Source organism: Thermobia domestica, chromosome 10 (genome assembly GCF_964235325.1).
Source record: "Thermobia domestica chromosome 10, izTheDome1.hap1.1, whole genome shotgun sequence".
NCBI lineage: Eukaryota > Metazoa > Arthropoda > Insecta > Zygentoma > Lepismatidae > Thermobia > Thermobia domestica.
The window spans coordinates 111,487,467-111,513,508 of NC_137463.1; the positions used below are offsets into that span (position 1 = coordinate 111,487,467).

At 34.7% G+C, this 26,042-nt stretch overlaps 1 protein-coding gene and 1 long non-coding RNA gene across 2 annotated transcripts in view; one reads left to right on the top strand and one right to left on the bottom strand.

The window, feature by feature from the left end:
* Positions 1-4,810, top strand: part of LOC145662052 (uncharacterized) — a 63,242-nt gene extending 58,432 nt beyond the window's left edge. Inside the window, exons 2-3 of the long non-coding RNA XR_014126965.1 lie at positions 3,375-3,900; positions 4,453-4,810. This is a non-coding gene — a long non-coding RNA (uncharacterized LOC145662052). The remainder of the gene's footprint in view (positions 1-3,374; positions 3,901-4,452) is intronic.
* Positions 4,811-22,140: 17,330 nt separating this feature from the next.
* Positions 22,141-25,644, bottom strand: LOC145662053 (uncharacterized). Its single transcript, XM_081727385.1, has 3 exons — positions 25,069-25,644; positions 24,764-24,821; positions 22,141-22,715 (listed from the first exon to the last, which is right to left on the bottom strand). Exons 1-3 carry the CDS (start codon positions 25,599-25,601, stop codon positions 22,575-22,577), a joined length of 732 nt encoding a protein of 243 aa, XP_081583511.1. The 5' UTR covers positions 25,602-25,644; the 3' UTR covers positions 22,141-22,574.
* Positions 25,645-26,042: the final 398 nt, after the last annotated feature.

Below are 26,042 nucleotides of genomic sequence, written 5' to 3' on the forward strand. Positions count from 1 at the left end.
ATACACAATTTCATCAAAGTAGCCTTTAACTGAAAATATTTACGAAGAAGTGCAACTAACTTTCTGACTGACCCACGTATTTATAGAAGCTATAGGGCACGTATTCATAAGAAAAGTAACTCACCTTGTGCCTCCATGTTTAGTACTTTAATTGAATATTTTCTTCCTCTCTGGGAACGTCACCAGCACCACTTGTATTACTTATCAGCAGATTCTTACTCTTATATGTCATGCAAAAATTCTTTAACTTACAAATTGGCTAATTCACTAACATCTTTCATTTCTGACACCACACCTTTTGAATACTCCATCAAGAATGGTATGGAAGTCATTCCAGACATCATATCACTAGTTAATTTACATCTACCTTCGCTGGACGTCAAAGCTGTGTTTACTTCAATACTAATCAATTTAGCTATATCCTGTACATAGAGGAAACTAAGAGAAACAAGGTATCCGATCTCATCATTTATGAAGTCATAAAACTCCTTTAAAGTTATCTCGACAATAATAATCTAATTTGAAGAATATATTCACAACCAAAAAGATCTTGGGATGAGAAGCCCATTTTCTCCTCTACTTAACTATATAGTTATGGATAATTTCGAAAAGAAAATTCTTAGCCATGAGTGCAGGAGAACCCACTCCTCCTGCAAGGCGGTTCCAAGTGCGGCAGGTAAATTTGAACGAGTTGGTCTGGATTTTAAACGCCGCTCCAATTCATCCCACAGATGTTCCATGGCGATTGAGAAGGCCACTGGAGTCGTTGCACATTGTTCCCGTAATACCACAACATAACATTGACAGCTTTATGGCAAGGGGCATTATCATCTTGATAGTAACATCGGTCCATTCCAAAGAATTTCCACAATGCGGGAAGCACTGAATTGTCCAAAACTTCCACTCTTCGTGTTACCAGGTACAACAACAAGCGGGCCTAAGCCGAACCCACATCATTATACCATCACAACCAAATTTCACTGTTGGCACAATGCAGTCTGGTAAGAATCGTTCCCCGGGTTGTCGCCACACCCACACTCGACCATCTGACATGAACACGTGTAGCGTGATTCATCATTCCATAACACATGTTTCCATTGGTCTAGGGTCCAATTTCGATAAGCCTTCCACCATGCCAACCTCCTGGCTTTATTTGTTGGAGTGATATGTGGCGTGTGGGCACCTGCTCCACCATGGAAACCAAGTGCAAGAAGTTCTGTCCTGACAGTGTTCAGTGAAACTGATGTGCCCGATGCAGTGTGGAACTCCGGTTGGATGACAGATGCAGTTTGACGGGGACTGCTGGATACCACTCGTTTCAGCAATTTCCGGTCCCTGTCCGTCAATTTCTTGGGTCGTCCGGGTTGTTTAGGAACACTGATGACAGAGTGATGTTTCCATTTCAGGATTACATCAACCCACCGCTGATTTTGGGTGGCGTAATTGGGCACTAACGGCACGATTCGACAAACCCGCATTATGAAAACCGATGCCGACTTCCCTATCGAATTCACTAAATTCTTATCTGTGTACCATTCTCAGTCAAATGGACTCCTCGCATGACGTACGATCACTGATAATGCGTTCTGCACTTAAACAAATGACTGGCGTCGTGCAAGTTGCTCTGGATTCCTTACGGCGATGTCCTAGCAGAATGACCAGTGACTTTTTGGTAGATAGTGTATGTTGAGAATTTTTTGATCTACAAAGATAAGAACACTTTCTCAGACCTAATCAAAGAATTCAAGGGCATTCGCAATAGTATAAAATTCATCACAGAAGAAAATTCAGAAAACAGCATTAACTTTCTGGACCTCCACATTTATAGGAAGCACAACAAATTCTTCATTTCGGTCCATGAAAAAAAAAAAAAATAAAATAAAAACTCGGATTTTATTATTTTTCTTTTTTCACAAAGAATCGGCAAATTTGCACCCCATCAAAGAAATTATTTGGAAAAAACTTCTTTTGAGGGTCTTCAGGTATTCTACAAAAGGAACAGAACTCAATGAGAAGATCGAAACACTTTTTGAATAAGGAAGAAAAATGACTAGAAAAAATGGAAAAGCTCAGCATGGGGATATTATTATTTAAAACAAAAATAAACACGAAAGTTGACAAAAAATTGGTTTCTTATCTCTCTGGCCAGGCATTTCTGAAAGGTTAAAGAAAATAGGCAATGCCTTTGGAATTAATTTCTCGTAAAATCTGGTACCACTTTCGAAAGTTTCTCATCAACATACAAAAATAATTTTAAAGATGAATTGGTTTCAGGGATCTACAATATTTCGTGTGAATGTAATGAATCCTATATTGGTATGACTAAAGGAATATTTCAACCAAGGTTAAAGAATATATCAAGAAAGGGAGACCCCTCCCACTTCCGGTCTTTCAAATCATCTGCAAGATACAGGACATAACATAGAATGCACTACGTTTTCATACCTTATTCCAATAAGGCAGAAAGAAATGTTTTTGAGTCCATTTTCATCAGACCCAAAAGACCTAAACTCAGCTTAGATAAGGACATCCTAGATCACAGATGAAACAACTTCTCATCAACATCTCAAGAAAAACATAAAATTAATGGAAATATTTATTTATATTTTATTGCATTATTTATATTTTTGTCACGGATTGTTTCCAGTTTACACAACTTCACCGTTAAGATTCACAGTCTTATCAAGGACCTAAACAGGATCTCAATAAATGTTTTCTGAGGATATTTTACATTACTTCAAACACTGGGTCTGGACACACTGCCTTCGCTTGGAGCTGAATCGTCAATTGAAAATTATTTCACAAATTCACACTTTGATTATAACAAAAATTTAAACTAGCTTTCAGAATAAATCTAATTGACAAACTACACAAGCTACAATAAGTGTTCAATGACCTTAGTCCAAAAATTCACTAAATTTGCGGAATGTTAAATCTGCCAATGGAATTAGTGTTTACAACAGCCGAAAATGAATTGAGGAACATCCACATTGAACATAAATTAAAGACATATTGTGGAAGTCCGCTGTTAATGTAAATGGTATTTTTTATAAACATAGAGAATTGACGTAAAATACACAATTATTAATCATCATCATCATAGATATTCTGCCCTTATTGGCAGGTCATTTGCCGCAATTATTAAGGGTAATCAAAAATCAAAATTAAGTTACTGAATACCTTGCACTAATTGTTAATTAAAGAAAACAAGATTTACAATAGGAAATATACGACGGTGGTTGAGCATGGTCCGCTCCTGACCCATTTCTAGTGATAGTAAAGACTTGTAATTTTATACATAATATTGAGCATACTTTAGACTAATATCCACAAAGTTTCAAGACTTTACAACAATTTCTCTTTTTTTGTTACAGGCTGGTGATCAGTAAGAAGTGTAGCCACATTTGAAGAAATGGAAATATCAGAGGTCCGAGCAGTGATAAAATATTGACTCAAGAAAAATCTATCACCGAAGGACATGCAGATATGGTGGGAACTCTTGGAGACTCTAGCCCATATGACCTAGTGAAGAGATGATGCCATGAATTTTAAATGTGGTTGACTGACCTGTAAAGATGAGCCGCTGCAACGTGACCACATCAGAAATGATTACAAGAGTGCATGCCGTGATTTTAGTAGAACGGTGAGTGACTGTCTGCCATATAGCTGAGACATGTGGCATCTCAACTGGCAGTGTGCATTCCATTCTACATAAACATTTGTTAATGAAAAAAATCTCTGCACGTTGAGTGCCACCGATGCTGACAGCCCAGTAAAAGAGGACACATTGTGTGACAAGTCAGAACCTGATATGGACCGGTTATACAGTAATAAAAATGGTGCTGATATTCCCTGAGAAAAAGAAACTATTCCGTTCTAGTAATAAACGCAGAGCACAAGGTGAGCCACTTTTCTTACCAAGTAGACTATTTTGTTTTCTTTGCCTCAAGAGACAAACAAAAGCAATAGCCTAGATAAAAGTGACATCAAAATAACGATGTTATTTTTTAATGGCTGAATTAAACTATAATATTAGCTTAAGGAGTTAAACTAATTCTTTAGTAAGTTTTACATATAAATCTATCTACCTATATATTATAAGTAGAAGTTGATTTCGCATATTACACAGGGTTCGATTCGATTCTCGACTCATGGATTCATATTTTTAATATAAGTTACAATAGTGGAAAGTCCCTTGAAACATAGGTAAAAGCTACTTAAAATGAGCATATACCTTTAATAATAATAAACAGTAACACTGTCATTTATCTTGAATGCATAGTTCTCTTTATACGCAACTTATGTATTATCCGTTATCACACTATGTTGTAGACATTGCCATGTTAGTATAAGGACGAAAGATGGCTGAGTATTTAAAATAACTAGGCAGTCAACGTAAATAACAATTTTATTTATGTATATTTTAATTTGTTATACCTTTACTGATTTTAGGCTCAACTTACACAATCGTAGTCCTCTTCGTAAAATTTGACTCCAGTGCCGTTGAATCTTTCTCCAGGTGAAGTTGGCCGTACATTTTCCCTCCTGCTTTTGCAACCGGGCTTGGGACCGGCTTAGGCGAGTTAAAAATGTACTGCAGTCACCTCTGCAGTTTTCCTTAAAAATAAAACATACATTAACGTAACACTAAATGAAATAGAAGTCACAAAAGAATATTACGTATATTTCATTTATGTATTTTTATTCATAGAGTATGTGTTTGTTTGTTTGTGTTTCGACTCTTAAGTTGTTTTCGGTGCAACTGTAGACTAAATTTTGCCAAATGAATTCCGATTAAAGAACATTAACTATTCATTCCTGTTACTGAATTGGTTTCATTGATTAATGCTAAAAAAGTGAAATATTAATAAGGTACAAACTCGGAAACCTTCATAATAATTCATCAGTTCATGCCATCAGATCTCATTACTGGTACAATACAACCGATCCTATTCTTTTGCAACATCTATTTTCCTTATAGACGTAATGTACTACACACTATGTATTAGGTAATAATAATAATAATAATAATAATAATCATAATAATAATAATAAATAAGAACTGAATTGAAAACTCTAAGACAACGACCGCGGATATTTTTTTTTAAGATTTAAAATTATGAAATATAACAGAGGTTTTTAATATATACACAGAGATCGGCGTATATTTTTAAGACTCTTTTCCTTACTTGGGAAATCCACCTTCAAATAAAGGTAAAAATAAAAATCCTATCCTTGCTTATATTTATGGTGTCTAATTATTTGAAAGGAAGTGGCAAGCGTATGGCTAGATGGAGAGAAAATCGAAAACGTTAAGACGTTCTCTTATTTACGAAGTCTATTATCCTCGGATGGAAGAAGTGAAAAAGACGTAAATTCAAGAATAGCGCAGGTTAAACAAGCATTCAATATAAAACGACGACTACTAATATTAAGAAATGTGTCGTTGGGCGTTCGAAAATGATTTATTAAGACTCTGGTATGGAGCGTGGTGCTTTACGGATCAGAAACGTGGACACTGAGAAAATCTGAAATATCCAAGGTCGAAGCATTTGAAATGTGGTGTTTGTGCAGAATGCTGCACATATCATGGATCGAAAGGAAAAGGAATGAAGACATACTAAAGGAAGATAATGAAGGACGGCAGATCATAAAGATAATAGGAAAAAGAAAAAACAGCATGCTTGACCATCTTATTCGGCACTCTGGATCACCGTGTTGATAAAGGAAAAGGCAAAAGGAAAACCAAGAAGAGGAAGCCAAGGAAAGAATATCTAGATGCAGTTACGAAGAAGAGACCTTATCAAAGTATAAAACAGCTTTTTCAAAGGAGGGAAAAGTTTTAAAATTTCCATGTTGCCAACCAGCCTATGGTTAAGGACAAAAAGAAGAAGAATTACTTGATGCACAGAGTGCAACCAATCGCCAACCCTCAATCGTTTATTAGCCATCTCCACTGGTCAGCGGCTAGAGTGCGCGCCTTTAGTACATGTGATCTCGAGTTCGATTCTCGGTGGGAGGGCTTTGAAATTTGATCGTTTTACGTAAATGTGTATTCCACCTTATAAGTCTACATCTCATATAGCCCCGGTGCCGAAAATGGATGCTGAATCAACAAATCAACGGTTTAACTCAGTAATTACTAGAAAATGTGAGTTTAGGTTTATCTCGGATCACAAAGAACCTGGGTAATCGCTATTTATTATTATTATTATAATTATTATTAAACTTAATCTATTACCAGATTAAACATGTCCCTTCTTTCCCCTATATACTAGATAAATGCTATGATGATATCTTTCTTCTTTCTCATTCCTGGAAAAGCGACAAAACACAAACATGAAACAAAAATACCAAGATTATAGCAAAATCACACTTAACGAAACGTTTAGTTAGAATGTTTGCTAAACTACTAGTTTTAATTTTAGTTTTAACAAAATATTTTAACTGTTGTACCTTCATAACTATTTGCTAAGCAGTGAGTTGTTGTACAAGTGATGCAGGATTTGGGGTACCTCAATGTAAAACATGACTGTGATCATAGTGATGTTATCTATATATACCGTGTTATATATCGTTCAACAACTTGTGTTACTTATTTTAGCTATACACCTCGTAGAAAGTATGGATTGTTTCCGTTTTGTGTATTGAAACCATTTCTGTCGAATCTATCTCCACGAATTTAAACTTCACTGTAGCGTGCATAGACAGCTGAGCAGCATGTGAGCTCTGTCATCGGTATTTCAGCCTCAAGATACAGTAAGTCTCGAACATTGGTTTAATGCTGGTTACCAAGTAAAGAACATCCAGACCCAGGGACAACGATGCGAAAAGTTGTACGGGATTTCCGTCGCATGGCATTGGAAAAATTATGAAATGTCTAAAAGATGGACACATTCGTAGCACAAGAATGTACAAAGAATCGAACAATTGGTACTTTTAATTAAGAAAAACAAAAGACTGGAGGCTTTCTAAATACAGCCGTGAAGAAGAGTAACGAGAAAGTGTTAGAAATAGTGAAGGGAGAAAAGTACAATTTAGAGGAAGAGAAACTGGTTGGGACATTCGATGAGAAGGACATGATAGAAGCTAAAGTGAAGTGGAAAAAGGAGAGCGAAAGAGCCTACAGCTGATGGACGGTATTAAAGAGAAAATTCCTACGTCAAGATGAAGAGATTAGCTGAAGAACGTGATGCATAGAAGCTTCTTTGTTGCAGCAAACTATCTACAATAATGGTAGAATATCTGATTATGAAATAAAATGAATGAAATATTTTTCAGTTTTACGTCCCACGGATGTGCCGGCGAGGCTAAAGGAGACTGTGATGATGAGAAATGAATGGAATGGTGGAATGAAGAAAGTGAGAGGAAACAGCAGAATCACACACGGTGTTTGTCTACCATAAAGTTCACTTGGCGTGAGCTGGGATCGAACCAGGGACCCCTTACACCAGAGGTGAACGCTCTACCACTGAATCTTGATTATGATGGTAAACGCTGCTCCTGCACAATAGAACAGATTCGGTTTTAGAACGCGTTGAAGATCTTGTATGACATTTCGCGCGATAGCTAGATTGCGCTTCTGCTCCTAAACACTTTCTAAAACAACAGTTATACCCGAAGATCATGGCAATTGTGTAGTTATCTTTAGATGGAGTGAAGCCCTCAATCCACGCGAATCCATTATGATCTAAAATTATCAGGAAATTACCAAATGCATCAAATCTACAACGTCTATGGCCACCATTGTTGAACATAAAAGGCTCAAATCATGTTAATGATAATAATGCTATGCACACTGTATTGCTGAACACTCATTAGGATACGAAACTGCCTCGTCCAACATATTCGTCAGACCTCTCGCCCATTATTTATCATATTTTTCTACACTTGGACTGCTTCTTGCACGAACACGTTTTCAATAACCAAATCAGTGCTCAGAATGTGTTATGAGATTTTATTAGATCCATAACCGCAGACTCTCAAGCTACTAGGATAAATAACCTTGTTTCTTGTTGGCAGAACTATATTGATGATGTTAGTTTTTATTTCAATAAATTTCGTTCAGTTTCATGTAAGTTGTGGCCATTTGAACCTGTGAACCAAGATCCTGCATTACTGTGCACCAATCTAGTAGGAAATTAAAGATGATCAGAATACTTACGATATCAGTCATCAATAAATATACCTTTTAAATAGCTTCTTCCTATGAAGAACTCCAGATCAAACTGAAAATTTAGTCTCAGCGAAAAAAAATAATTAATTATTTAAATAGCCAAGGAGTAAAGCAAGATTATTTGAAGACAAAAACGGAACAAAATGAGACCTATAATACACAATACGTCAACTGAAAGTTTTACTGAACAAATACACAGAATATGTAATGACGAACATAGACGGACTCTCAACATGCGGCGACAAACATCTTATGCAAACTGGGCAAACCTCAAAAGACTAGACTGAAGATACACAAAACACATTTAAACTTATGCACCACAGATCAAAGATACAAGGCAGAGAATAGGTTTCCATTTGACAGCATAAGAGTATTGTATAAAATCAATATAATGGATTAAGAAGTGACAAAATTTACTAACTAAATTCTTTTAAAAGTAGCATATAGGGACATTACTTTTATGATATTATTTAGATAATTTAAACAATATGAATAAAACCACACTATTACTTATTATGTTGAAAACCTTCTACGTGAAATATTACTTTTATTACAACCTTATATATATATACCCATAATGACCTCATCAATATTGGAAACCATCAAAATATAAACATAGTTGAAAAACTTGTACAATTTATCTTTCATCAAAACAACACATGTAACCTTATTTACTGATATGCAATATAAATGAAATTTGAATAACAAAATTACCTCTAAATTACCAGTCTGCTGAAACGAAATTAAAATTTAGTTAAACAAGCTTATTATATTATTCTTCAATAGGAAAAAAGAGAGAGAGAATATAATTTTTCGTAGAAAGCGATGAAGTAGCTACTCATTTACCATCTAATCTTACTTTAAACACACACACACACTAACTTGTTAGTATTCTTAAGCAAACCACGTCATATACACTTTAACCCACTTAACATTTTTTTTTAAAAATACATACTCTTTTACAACACGAAATAAAAAAACAGCATATACCTGGAAATAACTGCGATTTGTTCTAATTTTACAACCCTATGAAAGCAAAAAACAAAATCCAGTTCATTCATTCATAAGACTACTTGTTTTAATACTAATTTTAAAAGTGCGCCAAACAACATTATACCAAATAACTCACTTTTACATTAACATATTTTTATATCTGCTCCAATGTTACTGGATACTTTTTCATTTACAAGCATTATGCGTCTCTATAATTTCAACATTATTTCCTATTTTATTCCAAGTAACCGATTCTTATGATGACCTCTACATCTATCTACCTACCTACCTCTACACTACATCCTATTTTAGCCCGAGTAAACAATTCTTAGGATTTAAGATTGTCTCTGTATTTACCTACCTACCAACACACTTACAAACTATATGTATGGTATATCTTATTTTGGCCCTATGTCTATTTTTTCAACCTCTAGGTTAATAGTTTTGGAGAATAAAACGTAGAAACATCAAGTGTAACCGTAGAGCTCACCAGGTGTGATCTAATGCTGTAAATCGCTTTCTCGAGGCTTCAGCCACAATTTGTCATCGAATGACTGATCTCTACAGCGAGGACTTAATGAATGATAGTTGTGTGTACGAGGGCACAGAAAGTTTTAAAAGGGACGTACCAAGGTAAATGGCAATGGTAGTCACGGGCGGAAATCTGTGACGATGTGGTTGATTAAAGACGTAGATTTTCGTCTTCTGAAATGTCTGCTGTCTTCCCTGAAATTTCAAGATCAGTTCTCTATGGATCTTTGACTGTAATGCTTAAGTACAAGAAACTTTGTCCACTGTGAGTTCCAAAAATTGATTACTGATCACCACAAGTCTCAGCAAATAGACTCGGCCTTGAAATTTTTGGAACGCTACGACGCGAAAGGAGAGGGTTTCCTGAACAAAACTGTTACGAGAGACGAGACATGTGTGCAGTTCAAAATTATAGAGATGAAAGTCCATCCCAAAGCTAACAAAGGCTTATGGCGTCCATAGCTAAGTGATCAGAAAGAAATCTACTTTGCGGAGGACATAAGGAAACTCTTGCCAAGGTATGATAAATACTTTAATCACAACGGCAGCTATGTAGAAATAGCATAGGATTGTTCCTGTGATATATCAGTGTGGTGTCTTGAGTTAGCAACATTAGGACAATGTTTAGCAAGTGAAAAATAAAGTGTTGTTCGAAGATTTATAAGTTTCTTAAGAGGAATATTTAAATTTGGAGCATAGATATGTATCTTGGTTGGCATTGCCATAATTTTTAGTTGAGTATCAGCAAAGTTGAAAACAATACACTTTAGAAGTTGCGTCAAAATGATTCAGTGGAATATTCGTACCGGTTCTTCATAGCAAGTTAATGAATTTACAAATGTGCTGAGGATTCTTATATGAGTTGCAGGGTCCCATTGAACTGAGAAGAAATTTTGAATTCAGGTAAGGCGAACAAACAAAACAGATTTAAAAAGTAAACGACCCGTGATTCAGTGGGGAATCCATACTAGTTTTTATTTTTTATATCAAGTAAAGCAGTATTAACAAAGTAGCATTGTATAGATATATAGCTCACAGGCATCTTTTACCTGACAAGGAAATTTAAAGGCAGTAATTCAAAATTTATTAACACTATTTCTACAGTAGATCAGAATGTGTAGTTCCACAAGCAGTTGATGTCTTAAAAAAACGTGTACTGAGAATGACCAAATTTGGTCGTTGAAACGTGTATGTCAACTTGTTAAATGACTACTTTGATAAATCGATTTATTTTTATTAATTTTTATATTCATGTTCTTATTTGTACTTTACTAGAGATTGAAAAAATAGCCCTCGTGTGTGCTTATATAGTAATAACACAACATCAACAAGTTACAAAACAAAATACAATATCTTGTTAAGATATTGTTTACATCTTCGTAAGTACAATGTTTGTTTTTCTTTCCAACAGAAAGGTTATCACAGACTATCCTGATTTGCCAACTTAATTACTTACTTTACAAAATTCACTGTTAAGGTACATTCAATATTTAAAAGCAGGAGTGAACATTTGAGTTAAGTACTAAACCATATTAGTGATAACTAGTAAAGTTAACAAAGAAGTTAGTTAAACAAAAACATTGATATATACAAATTGAAATTGTAAAAAATATGAACGAACAAACCAACACATTTAAATATACAATTACGCAGTAGCGTAATCATATGAACATTTCATAATTATCTATTCACAGAACAAACACAGATAAATATTTAGAATAAATTCTAACATGAAAATATGTACACACACATATATATATATATCAAAATATTTTCAATGAATTCTCTTACGCTTACATTAAAAAATAAAAAAATACACTGTACTAAATTCATTCAATGCTTATGAACTAAACTTAGTTAAAAATATACTAATTATAACTATATTAATTACCTCTTACCTCTAGTGGGCCCTTCGCCCCAGGGATAGCGTCATCATATGAAGAGGAGCTATACCTGGACACCCCCTTCGCCACGAGACACTGCACAACTATTATTAAGCAACAGCAAACAGATAGTAGTACAATTTCTAATTTCTAATAAGCAACAGCCAAAAGATAGTAGTAGAATATACTAATTTATCTTTTTTACGAAATAATATCTATCAGATTACTTTTTGATGTTATACGTATGAATGCAAACTGGAGAATAAATTCTTTTTTGTTGTCCAAAGGAAACCACTATCTGATTATTGGTTTTCTTTATTTACTTTTAAATAACTGCACAAACTGCCTCGCTGCAACAGATTTCTACTGAACAGAATTCAGTAGATATCATTTTGCACGTGTAGGCGTCCCACAGGAAGGGGATTTTATTTATTTAAAAAATATATAATAAATATGTACATTTATGTGCCACTGCTTGACAAAATTACTGTGTTAATGAACAGAGTAAAAGTGTAATGTTGACTTCCAGGTTAACTGTTTATTATAGTATTTTGGATTTGTGAAAATTATGAAACGTAATGCATCATTGGTGCTATAGTAGTTAAGACGCTCGAAAAATCAAGAGATTTTCAGACATTTGAAGACACTTTATGTATCAATATGAGTTAAGAGGACGTTTGAGAACTTATGCAACCACTTGAAGACAAAGAAACAGCTGAAATTAGACATGTAAAGATAACCGAAGCTATTAGAAGAAGGACGAAGATTATAATATTTTCTAGAGATTTTTTTAGAAGAATCATACAAGTACTACCACAGAATGAGAATGAGTGTATAATTTATCACTCACAGTTGTAATGGAAAAGAATTGTTCCACTCAAATTTCACCAAGATTTGGCTTATCTTTCACAACATGACTGTTTAGAGAAAGAATACAATATCACTTTAACTGAAGGAAAACCTGATCATGACGTCACAACTGAAGGAAAAACTGCGAACTAAAGGAATTCATTCAGTTCAGTCAGTTCTTCATGTGGTTATTTGGACCGAAGAACGATTATTTTGGACTGAACAAACCAACCGTCTTTTGCTATTATAACTATGCTATTAACTGAAGGAAACACAAAGTTGTCTCAGTTCAGGTTCTTTCATCATGATAGCTTGTAAAAGTAAGGCATTGTTGGCTTTTACTGAAGCCTACCGTGCTCATCCCGAACTTTGGAACATGCACCATGTGCATTATGCGAATAGGTATAAAAGAGGGGAGGCATATGATATGTTATTTACAAAATTAAAAGAGTTGGAAGTTCAGGAGACACGCGATACTGTTATTAAAAAAAAATAAACAACCTACTGTTGGCATTTAGGGAGGATCTGTGGAAAGTGAACGAATCCAAGAAATGTGGGACTGGAGGTGAGGAAGTGTACGTTCCAAAACTTTGGTACTTCAGGGATCTTAGAAGTGCACTCCATAGAACCTTCGATGAAACTGAAGGACTGAACTCGATTAACTGACGGTACTTCACACACTGTCAGTTTAATTCATCGTAGGATCGGTTAAGTAAGTTTCTAGCTCAGTTGGACTGATCAGTTAGAACTGATAGTGTCTGGGCCCTATAACAGAAGTAATTCTGTCACTCGTACAGGGTTCCCATTCAAACTAAATAATCGAATTCAGTGCTTCTGCATGTTTTATGGTCCAAGATTTACGGTAGGGAAGTTCATAAAATTAATCTTTACTGACCGCACAACGTCAACAAAAATCGTCTGAAGGTTGGCATGTTGCAATGGAATAACTAAACTTGTCTTCATTAAGCCTTATGTTAACTGTTTATACAAGAAACAGAAAAATACTAAAAGAATAGCATTTCTTTTGACTTTTACTTTTTTTGATAAGCTATTCCTATTCATTTGAAAACTTTCTAGATTTTTGAGATTTGATAATGAAATTCAAGGTTCCACGGTTAAGTGAGCACCCTGGTGAAATGTGTAACATAAGAAGGAGAAGAAATCTCAGCGAATGAAAATGATTTATTACGATTTTTAACATCTCTCTGATCGACGATTGATTGAAAATCAACATCCCTTTGCAGCATCTGGACAATATTAGACAGGCATCCGAACAACTACTCAGGGTCGAACCCGATATTAGGCGCAATCAAAGAACCACTCAACCACGAAATGGTACTGTAGACTATAGGAGTCACGTTTGATGTGAATTGCAGTCCTTTCCTAGTGAAAAGTACATCGATGTTTCCACGGATTACAAAAGAAATAACTGAAACAAATATAACGCCAGTAGCCAACAAGGATATGTTCGCTTTTATTGAGAAGAACATTGTTAACTAAACCAAGTTCGAGTAATGAGCACAGGAATATATGTAAGGGCTCTAAGCTCAATGATGCACTACAGATAGTGTGTGATTTTAATTTCTTTATTTGGTTCTTTATATAATGTTTACGTAGTCACGAAAGGGAACTATTTCGCCTATTGTGCATAAACTTTTGATCCGTTATGTTTCAGTTATTAATTTTGTGTTTCTTTTTCTTGATTTTATTTTATTCTTTTATTTATATCATATTATTATTATTATTATTATTTAGAAATAAGACTTTTAGTGGAAAAATCCGTGAAGAAACATAGCTATTTCGCCTATTGTGCATAAATCTTTATTTGTGATGGTGATTCCAAAACTATTATTGGAAGAAAGCTTGCAATAGTTATTGGGACTCATCAGCTTTTCTGAAAGAATCTAGGAAATTTAACAAGTAATAAAAACAATTTTTAGTGTTATCAGAAACTATTTGTAAATGGCCTTTCTAGAAAATTCAAGCTGTTACATGCTTTTTGTAATTTTAGTAAAAATTGTATGTATATTCTTTATATATATAAAGAAAAGTGTGTGCTGTCATGTTGGAGATTATTGAAAAAGCTACTGATTTACAGCTCAGAACTAACAATTCAATTTATTAAATGTAAACCAGATATATTATAACTCAGAACAATCGGTTGCTCTTTATTGGATAAATAATCATGGAGCTTGGGGAGTTCAAGAAATATGTCGTTGGAATTTCGTAAACGATTTATTAAGACTGGTATGGAGCATGGCGCTTTACGGATCAGAGAAGTGGACATTGAGAAAAGCTGAAATATCCAAGCTGGAAGCATTTGAAATGTGATGTTGGCGCAGAATGCTGCGGATATCATGGACCGAAAGGAAAAGAAATGAAGACGTACTAAAGGAAGCTAATGAAGGACGACAGATCATCAAGATAATAGGAAAAAGAAGAAACAGCATGCTTGGCCATATTATTCGGCACTCCGATTGGATCATCGTGCTAATAGAGGAAAAGGCAGAAGGAAAACCCGGAAGAGAAAGACCAAGGATAGATTATCTAAATGCTGCTACGAAGAAGAAACATTATCAAAGTATAAAATCCCAAGCGAGAGAAAAGCTTTAAAATTTACATGTTGCTTGGTGAACAAGAAGAAGATCATCCCAGAAAGAATGGAAGGTTAACTGGTAAACTCGGAGTGCCTGAAATATATTTAGCAGAGGAAGCTCCAATAAGAATTCACATTTTGGTATAAAGGAAGATCGTTTGAAATCATTGTGCAACTATTTTGATCGCACACGTTTGATTAATTTGAATATTCAACTTGCATGTAAATTAGTCTCGATTAAAATTATTTTAAAGTTCAATTTTATTATTGTTTGGCCACGAAGTCGTCTTAGAGAAATATGTGAAGGTATTGCCGACATGAATGTTTTGTTTATAAAGTTACGTAAGAAAAATTGGATTCCCCGTGGAGTAAAGGCTAAACGTTCCATAACTGTCAAAGAGTATTAGATGTAAGTCTTTCCTCTTCTTGTTGATGCTAGATGGGGTAAATTGTGAGAGTGATCTACATAAACAACAAAGAACTCGTGATAAATAAAAAATAGAAGGATGTTAATTTTGGTACTTGGCAATATTGATGGTTCATGGAAAATGGAAACACTGTCATAGGGTGAAATAGCGGGAACACGGAAGGCAGTCTCAGCTTGTTTAATTTATTACAACAGCGTTTATTATGGTCTTTAATTAATTCTAAGTAATGGAATATACACCATGAAAATCGAAACAAAAGAAATTCACCAAAAATATGCCAATTAATTTTAGTAAGCATATTTTTTTAAGTTTGTCAAGCAGTGTAGAATGTAAAATTTGTCAAGATTTACGAAATATATGATTCACATCTATTCCAAGCGTAATGATTTCCATTTTTCAATTAATCTAATATTTATTTTATTACAACAAATACTTTAATTTTAAACTTTTTATTCTTTAATTAACTAATATTGATATGAAGTCTACACTATACTATATTTCTACAATCTAATCCTAATGCTTTTTGGAAATTAACCCTAGAGTACAATGATCATGAGAAAAGATGTATCCGTATTATGTACTCCAATCTACCATTCAAAGAGCGCCATAGAACACGTGGACATTCTCATGAAAGCTCTTTGCATAGCATAAGAATTTGACGATACGCACGGAATAGGAATAGAAATTTGAATAAAAGATAAATGGCTTTTAGGATGACCTACAAATACATTATAATGAAGAAGCATGTGCAGCTTCAAGCATGACGGGAAGACATAATATCATGCGAAATACCAATTGATAAGGTCAATTATTTAGAAAAGAATCATATCTAGATGCCGTTATTTTGAGAAGGTGATTTGGAAGATATGCTACATACATTGATAGTGAAATCGATGTTTGAGAAAGAGGTCATAAAGAAAAAGAATGGTGTCAAGAGAAGGTTTATCAGTTTTCATAAAATGATGCCGATGTTACTGTCACACAGTAAAGTGTGTTCAATATAAATACGCACAAAACTTCTAGAGGACAGCACCTGTCTCGCGTGGTACATGAAATGCGGCAGACTTATCAGGACGATGAGCCAGTAGTGCACCAACAGATACAGGAACAAGTGGTGTTATCGTGACCTTGTTTGACGGTGAGAAGGGAATCAAAGGAAACCCTATTGTGGGTACGTTGTTGCGTTGATCTGGATTTGCTATCAATGCCCAGACGTACCTGGTACAGTGCATTAAGTATAGACTAACACCGTACATACGTGCAAATTATGAACCAGGGACATATGTGTTCTGGCCTCATCTAGCGTCTGCGCATTAACCCAAAATTGTGACTGAACATCTCAATCATAAGAAACTTAATTTGTAGCGAAACAAGGTAACCCAGCTAATGTTCCAGAAATTCGACCCAGCGAAAAATTTCTGGACAGTTTTGAAGGCTGCTTTCAATGCTAAGAGATGATATACTACAAACCCGGATCAGCTCATTCCACGGATCCGTTACTGCTTGAAAAACATCGATCTATTTCTTAAACAAAACCTTGTAAGATCCACCAGACGTTGTATCGATAAAGTACGTCGTGAGGGATGAATTTTAGGAAAACGAAGTATAAATCTGCTTGTCTGTTTAAGTAAATTGAAGAAGAAATTTGCTCTCATTGTGCAATGCTTCACAAAGTGCATCTAGCACATTTCCGTTGGAATGTGTTTTTTAACTTTTAAAGGACATTATTCTGATACATTATCTTGATTGTTGTTGATCTCTGATATATTTGATGTTTTAAGCACTATGTCAACAAATAAAATATGGCCTCAGAGAATTCTATTGAATGTATGCAAAGGCAGTTAATTTTTAGTTCTATGTAGGATTGTCAGAAATCCAGTTGTGAAAAAGGAGCAAAATTGATGTTATGACGCTTAGCAAATTATTCATTTTCTCCTGACTTGTACTTAGGATTAATCATTTTTTAATTTCTTTCTTTTTTCTACTTCGCTTGGAATCTATTTTACTTTTGTTTTCCTTTTGTTTCTCAGATTTCTGCATTACTCAATATATTTTCTATTTCTATATTATATACATGTTCTACGGTACTACTACACTACGTTTTACTTCTACACAACTATTCTACTTTAACACTACTTTCTACCTACTTCATATTTTTAATTTTTTTTAAATTTTACATTTTTTTTTGCTTTTTATATTTTTTTTATTTTTTTTTATTTTTTTGTTATTTTTAAATTTTTTTACTGATTTCTATATTGAGTCTATAACAGTGCATATGTATTGTGTAAAGAAACAGTTGGAATATTTGTATTACATGAAAATGATGTAAATGGCAAGGTAGAGCTTGCTCCTTTTAGGTTATCCTCAAACTGAGTGATGGGATTCTCAACTTTCGATCACTAAGTCTGAGGCTTGAAATTCGTAACCATTTTTAACTTTTACAATAAATGAAACTCTTTTGGTAAGTGTAGCACCATCATGTGTAAATACATTGACCTGAATTTTTAACACTATGTACTAGATAATTTTATAGTCCTCTTTTGTATTTAAAATCTATAGTCTCTGAAATATTTAATGTGACTCAGAGTCAGTATGTTTCTCAGAAGTCAACCCAACACATTCAGGCACTTGTCCAATTGTGATAGTGTTTAAATCCCTCCACACAGAATTCGGGAGGTTGGTCTTTGAACCACTGTTGTACGGTGGCCTTTATTTCATCATATGTGAAATGTCATCTCATCAAAACCTGTCACCTTAGTGGCTTCTTCAGCAGACCGAATTGTGAAGGTCCCAACGTGACAGGCCAATGATGTAGGAAGGATGACTCAACATTTTTCACTTGAATCGTTGGAACAAGTCCTGTACTACTGGTTCTATATGAAACTTATATGAAAGAATTTGAAACATTCTTTGATCTTCTGAGGTTAAGTAATGATGATTTTTGTTTTCTTGAAGAATAAAAGTGTAACAATAATCATTAAATACTGTTATAAACTCAATACAATATAAATTTCATGCAGAAATCTTCCTACTACAGTGATACCTTTGAATAACGGGCATTGATAGGACGTAACTATTTGTCTGTAAATGAAAGTTGACAGTTACAAAGAAGACATGTTCCAATTGTTGGGGGAGTAAAGCAGGAATTCGTTTTGTAAACAAATAGAAGTATCATTGAAGAAATGTGTTTATGTGGGGTTGCAGGGGAAGATACAAGTACCAAGGGAAACACAAGTAGTGACTTTTTCAGGGAAGAAAAGAAATTTCGTGTAGAATTCTTGGTCTTATAATTGATTCTCCACCATAGAAAGTGTTGAAGGAGTAACGCCAGGAAGCAATTTAGTTTGGATAGATGCACAGGAAAATGAAGAATGTTGTGTGTGGTGGTTTACCAATTTATTGAGATTGAATTTGAAAGATGTTTTGTAGAGAAGAGAATTTCTGTTTACTGTAGCGTGACCAAGTTTTATTTTTTAATTGAAAGAAGCACTTTTTGTACTGAATATGTATAGAACAAAGAGCTTACTAAAGCATTAGGGGAAAAGAAGACTGCTGAGGCTCATGTCCTATTATAATACAAACAGTTTTAACGGGATTAAAAAAAAAAATCTGTCTGTATTGTGGAGGTGTCCGTTATTGTGAGGTTTCGCTGCATTAGATTCTACAAAACGACTTTTCATTGAGAATTAGCAAAAGCTTACTATTGAATTTTGAATAACTACAATTATTACATAGATTATATACACATATATACATATCATCCTTTGGTCTAATGGATGTAATTTAAAGAGGAAATGGAATATTCTGAGGTAAAACGATAGGTAGTTGGAATTTAATCTTCTTAACATAATACTTAACCCTTCCGCAAAATGACAACCTAAAGGATTGAAAAAGATGAATTAAAAGTCGCCGAGTTGAGAGTCCGTCAAATTACCCGAAATCATAACTGCGGACAAGTAATACAGAAAATCCGAGACACAGACGTCAAAGAGAAATATCGAAGACTTACAAATACATAATACAGGTAAGGACATTAAAGCGAATTGATAAAACGAAAGATATATTATGTTTAGATATTCTTATCTTTTTACCTCAATTCCTCTTTAGAGGAAGCACTCTCGCTCATCGTCGCACCAAGGAATGCAGCAGCAGCAGGGGCAAAAATAAAACTTGAAGCAGCGGCCACACTGAGATTCATGGCGGAGATGAAGTAAGTTGGGAGGAAGATCCCTGTTTCCAAATTCTCTTTCCCACCTTCTTCTTCTTTCCTCTCGTTGATCTAAAATGAACAAAAATATAAAAATAATGAGGATTTGAATTATTATATTTGATACAATTTAAATAGCATTATTTCTAATTTCAGTTTTTGTACTTGGGTTCATCTGGGAACTATTAGTACTCATGGGGACTAATGATATTTAGAGGGAGGTTACACGTTGAACACAGTATTATATAAGGTATCTCTAATACAGTAGGCTTTTCGCGTACGAAATGGGCCTAGTGTCTCAAGTCTCTGGGTATATAAGTCGCAGCGTGTCTGGCCTAAGGTCATTTTACAGTTGAAGCTAGTAGATGTATAAGTGATGTGATTCTTACAAATAGACGTAAGAGGATACTTTCAAATATCTAGGATCAATATTAATAGACGGAAACCATATTCACGAAGAAATTAAATGTAGACTAAAAGTTGGGAATTCGTACTTATTCAGTTCAAAATCTATATTTATTTATTATTCAGTTAAAAATCTCTTGTCATCGCGAATTCTGTCGAGGAATTTGAAGCTTAAAATATATAAAACGATAATCATGCCTGTCATGCTGTATGGTCGCTTACTCTGAGGGAAGAACATATATTGAAAATATTTGAGGACAAGATCCTGAGACGAATATTCGGACCGAAGAGGAACGTGAAAGCGGAATGACGGAAACTTCATAACGAGGAACTACATAATTTATGCGGTTTACTAAACATTGTTAGGGTCATCAAATCTAAGAGGGTCAGGTGGACAGGTCATGTAGCCAGGCTGGAAGAAAGTAGGAACGCTTTCAAAGACTTGACTGGAAGATCAATCGGGAAACGACCATTAGGAAGACCTAGGCGCAGATAGGAGGGCAATATTAAAATGGATCTCGCAGAAATAGGAATACAAAACAGAAGCTGGATCTAGTTGGCTTGTGAACGCGGCATTGACCCTGCGGGTTCCATAGGCCATGAAGTTAGTTAGACGTAAGGTATTGCACCGTGAAGATAAGTGAACTTCCCGCAAAACTGCGCTACATTTTCCAATTTTATTTCAGTAAAGGTGTAAATATTGCACAGACCTGTTAAGAAATTTCTGCTGTTTACGGGCAAGATAAGATAACTGTCACTTTCTTTGTGGAAATTTTTATATCCAAGATGCTCCTCACAGTAGGCATCCAATCACACAAAAAATAGGTGATATTCAGGCAAAAGTCGAGTAAGACCGACATATAAATAGTCATGGCTTCGCTAATGACCTAAACGTTCATAATCAAACTACCGTGTTCACTTGCGTAATAGTAGCACTTTTTGTATTTATTTATTTATTTATTTATTTATTTATTTATTTATTTATTTATTTATTTATTTAAATGCGAAAATCCAACTGCGACTATTAAACGAGGAAAACTGCCATTTACTTATCGCTATGATCAAGACAATTTCGAATTTTGATACATACAACATTGTGTCAACAAAAAAATGGAGGGTGGAAGAAGTAGGTTGCTTGATCTCTGTTGACAGATGGGTCACGATGTTACGTGTCAGTAAACACGAAAAGTTCTTTTGCAATTTCGAAGGAAGTCACGTTCACCAAGAGAAAACTTAAATGATTAAAATATATTTATATAATTTGAAATAAATGAATATAGACAACTAGACTTGTTTACCACAAAAAGTTGCAATCTACTGGACTAGGTATGAATTAGTTGCATTTCAGTTCAATGGATAACATCAGTAATCAGTGCTATAAGATGGTTTCACCGTGTAACCAAGTAAACATTTGTATACTGGTACATAAAAGATTAACTCATAAAGATTAATGATCATAACTCTTATGGTGATAACACTAATTTGTACAGATTAAAATATGAAAATAACTTACACCAATTGTCGCACGGGTCCACTTCAAAGCCCAAACAAGCCGAAAACGGGGCGACAACGCATCTAGCTGCACAACTGATTACACAGAGAAGTCTACTTCGCCAAGATATGGGATATGGATACGGCGGCTCCTGAACTGGGTGTTCCCTCAGATTATCATCATCGACTTCTCGCGGTGACCTCTCGGTCACCTCTTGTCGATGTTTTCTCGGTCTTGGTTCCTGTTTCCGTTCGTGCTATAATAAAACAATAGAAATTTAATGAGAATAGAGAAGCATTATTTATTATTCTTGAAATTTCATATAGAAAACTATATATAATGATAATTCTAAGCTACTTGCGTTTCGGAAAAAAAAATCAGTATCAGTGATGTCATTCAGCTAGTTCGCACTGATTCGCCCGAACTGGTTGTTAAAATCACCTCTCCACCTAATAGAGGAGCACTTATGAAAAATAAAAAATTAGTATTGTTCTTGAGAATCTAATATATTTATTTTCCTTTCCTTTCCAGCTTTCAAAGAGATGATTAACACCACATTAAATAATTTTCAAGTGTTTGTAGATAGTCAAGGTTTTCCTAAAGCAGAAATTCATCAAATCATCAAGGAGGCAAGAAAAATAATTAAAGTTATTGCTGAGAGTTAAGGCATTCAGTTTAATAAACAACGTAACTACAGATAAAAGAAACTACCTCCTTGCTGAAACTCGTATCTCACCTCTGAGAATAACTTCTTGTAGGAAAGCCTTTAGAAGAATGGGATGCAACGCACTGGTAAAAACGTGGTTACACCAAGGGTATTATACACGTGCCGATTGTTGGGTTAAAAAGAAAGCAACATCCGAGTATTCTAAACATCGACTTTAATTCTAGGCTTATCTCAACATCGGCGAGTTTTGCAAACTAAATATTAAAATAAGCTTTTGCATGACTTCAATCTAATACTGTTATTAGTATCATTGGAATCAATCAATCAATCAATAAATAAATAATAAATCAGTTTACCTCCTTGATCTCCTCCACGAAAACTTCTTTGACCATCGTCTCACGATCCATCTGCGAGGTCTCAGGAGGAGAGGTGGGATGACTTCGTTCCTCAGTTGGTGGTGGAGTGGTCCGTTTTCGTGTTGCTTCCTCCTACGAAATATAAATCAAGTTATTTTAGTTCCAGTCCAAATCTGTTTCATCAATGACTCATCTTACTTGTAACAATACCCCTGTACTTTTATTTCCTACGTAATATCTTTAGTTGCATATAAACAGCATTAACAGCTAGGAATTCAGCAGTATATGCGTAAACAGTGCTGTGTCAACAATAAGTACAGTCTCCTACTTCAAGTGAATTTTGCCACATGTGTAGTATTATTTCTTCCAGCATATTAAAAACAGTCATTTATTATTGGTAAAGAACGACACATTTCTTAGCGCCACAAAAGTTAGTATCTTCCTTTTTTTCGATTTTCCCAAAAACTAAGCATAAGAATTTAGCTTAAAGCATATTATTTCGTTCATTTCCAAGGGATCTATCGATTTATGTATGTCTTATCCATCGGCGCAAATCTGTCTTCAACATTGGAGGGGGGGGGGGGGACGGGTAATACCGTTCCTTTTTTTAAGCGATGTTCAAAATAGTTATGAAGTAGAAAAATAATGCTGTGGAGGATCAAGGGAGCACAAGTGTCTTCAACATTGGGAGGCGGGCAATTTGAGGCTTATTCTGGAAGGGTGGGGTGGGGGGAGACAGAGACTCATATTACGGTAGATGAATCTGATTTCCGAGGTGAACCTGTTGTATATTATACAGCAAGGAACATCAATTTAATCTATCTTTCCTTTGTAGCAGTCGGACACAAATAATATCATATTTCTTCTCCTCACCCCCAAAAATACACATTTCAAATCGGATTATTGGGGGGACATTCCCTCCAACTCCAAGATTGAGGGGATTTGCGCCAATGCCTTATTTTTGGACAATATATTAGTTAAATAAAAATAAAAAATTTAAGAGTTCATGATAATTTCGGGCTATATCTCATTAAGAATCTATGTCTTAATGAAAAGCTTAATGAAAGGTTACTTTAACGTTTTACCTCAATAAGCTCTCGTACAGGATAAATTATTTAAGTTTATAAATTAATTATTTTTTCCCTCCATTTTCTCAAAAACTACGCATGACCTTTTACAGTCGCACATATCATTTTGTTCTATCGATTGGTGTATTTCTCATCTGTGAACATTTTTTTTTTTTCATTAAACGCTAAGAGTATTCTAGAATTGGGTTAAGGTACAATTGATTAGTGGATTTCGCTTTATTTCTGTAATAGAAGATCGAACTATAAGTATGGATGACAATTTCACTTCTTCCTTTTCAGAGGTAGCAGCGAAGGAAAAAAAACTGAGTTAAACTATATCCTAACCAACTATTAAATTAAACTCCGGAATGCGTCTAAATACCAGTTGTCAATACCGAAATTTTCAATGGGAACCTCCATTTTCTTCAGAAGCTTATTTATTTACATAAACACACATTGCTCTTTTCAATCACATTTTATGGTTTCCATCACATAATTAAAAGAAATATATATTTCAGATATGGTTAAGCTTACATCTAACATTACATAGCTTGTAGCAAATATGGTAATTCATAATACATAAATGTTTCTGTTTCAATTAATTATTGGGGTTTCATCTGTATTGTGATTTTTTTTTGTTTTTACCTGTGGAGTTATGCTTGCTGGTAATATGGTGAAAAATAAAAATAAAACCAATTAGTTCAGTAAATAGTTTGTATTAACTAATAAAGCTCAGCTGATAACATCATTTTCCCTGATAGCTTGAAATAATATATATGATTTGCTTCAAACTTTTCAATCTGCAAAGAATATTTGGGTCGTGGTTCTCTTGATGCAATGATCCATTATACGCTGAAGAAGATGGCGGCTTGTATTGAATTTTTCGGCATTAACGAATAGTTAGAACTGTGAGCGTCAGTTTAGTTTCTTCAGAAGTTATATCTTAATATCTTCACACTCACAATTTATACCTTTTGTCAGAATTTTTACACTTAGCGTTAGTACAAATAGAAAAAAAAAATAAATTTATAAATTTCATAAATATAAATAAATAAAAAATAAAATAAATAAGAAACTACTGATTATAAATTAATTTCTATTTTATTGTCTTACCGTTCCGCTTTGTCTCCGCCGGAAGATTAAGCTTCTTATCCTTTGGAATCTAGATAAACTAAGATAAAAAAGAAATTAGAATTCGTGTGAACATAAATTCAATTTAGTGCACTAACAAATAATAAAATAAATTAATTTATTGTAAATAATTTCAATTAAGTTTTTGAGCCTTATTAAGTCCATTAATATAATTCTCGGGTCTCTAACAAGCTGGGCATGAGAAATACTACGGTCGCTAAAAGTGCATAACCCACAACCATTTTCAGAAATAATATATATGAATAAATAAGACTTTGAAGTATTACCTGGAACGGGGAGGCGGTCGAACAACTGGGCCATACACACGCCTCCTCTCTTCATCCTTAGGCCTCCTCTCTTCATCACTGGCTTCTTCCTCTCTGTGGCTGCCATTAGAGTGTGATCCTTCCTCTTCTTCCACTTGCACTTCAACCTCAGCTTCACCTAGTTGAACCTCTACTTCTGGAAGTGCAATTGCTGGGGTTCCCCACCTCTGGAACTGGAGGATTCGCCACAAGCAATACACACTTCTGAAGAAGTTAGTCATAGGAGAGTCTTCTCGAGGAATGCCACTGAGATCGTAATCGGGCAAGTCCACGATTTGCCATGGCATTCCAATTCGAATCCTCTCAGAACTTATTAGGTAAGATAAGGACACTCCAAGGACCGAAGTCTCTGGAGTGGTCATTATCAACAAAATCTTGAGACCGCTGACACGCTGGGCCTCAGACATGTTGATAATGGCAAAGATGGTGTATGATGAATAGCCATACAACATTCTCAGCCATGGTACAGACACTGGCTGCGAATGCAATGACATGACTGAGGTCGAAGTGTCAAGTATGGAACAGAAGCTCTCATCACTACTGTTGTCATATGAGTGCTAAATCAAAGAAAGAAAAACAGAGGTAAGTCACATAAAATGGACAACCATCAACAATACATTACTTTAAACACATTAGCAATTCTTGAGAAACCTAGTTGGAGCGCAATTATGAGAAATCGCCTCAGCCCATGAGCTGTTACCAGCCTGATAGCTTGAGCATGGTTTGGGCATCGGCTTCCGATGTGATTTTTTCGGAGGTTAGAACCTCGTAATTCAAGTGACTCCCCAAATGTCTGACGATACTATATCAAAACCGAAAAACATGTACTTCCAACATAGATAGTAAATTTTAATTTTTCCGTAATATCTTGCTCAGGAGGGGGGTTAAACCTCGAACTTTTTCCTTCATATATATATATATAGTGTTTCAATAAA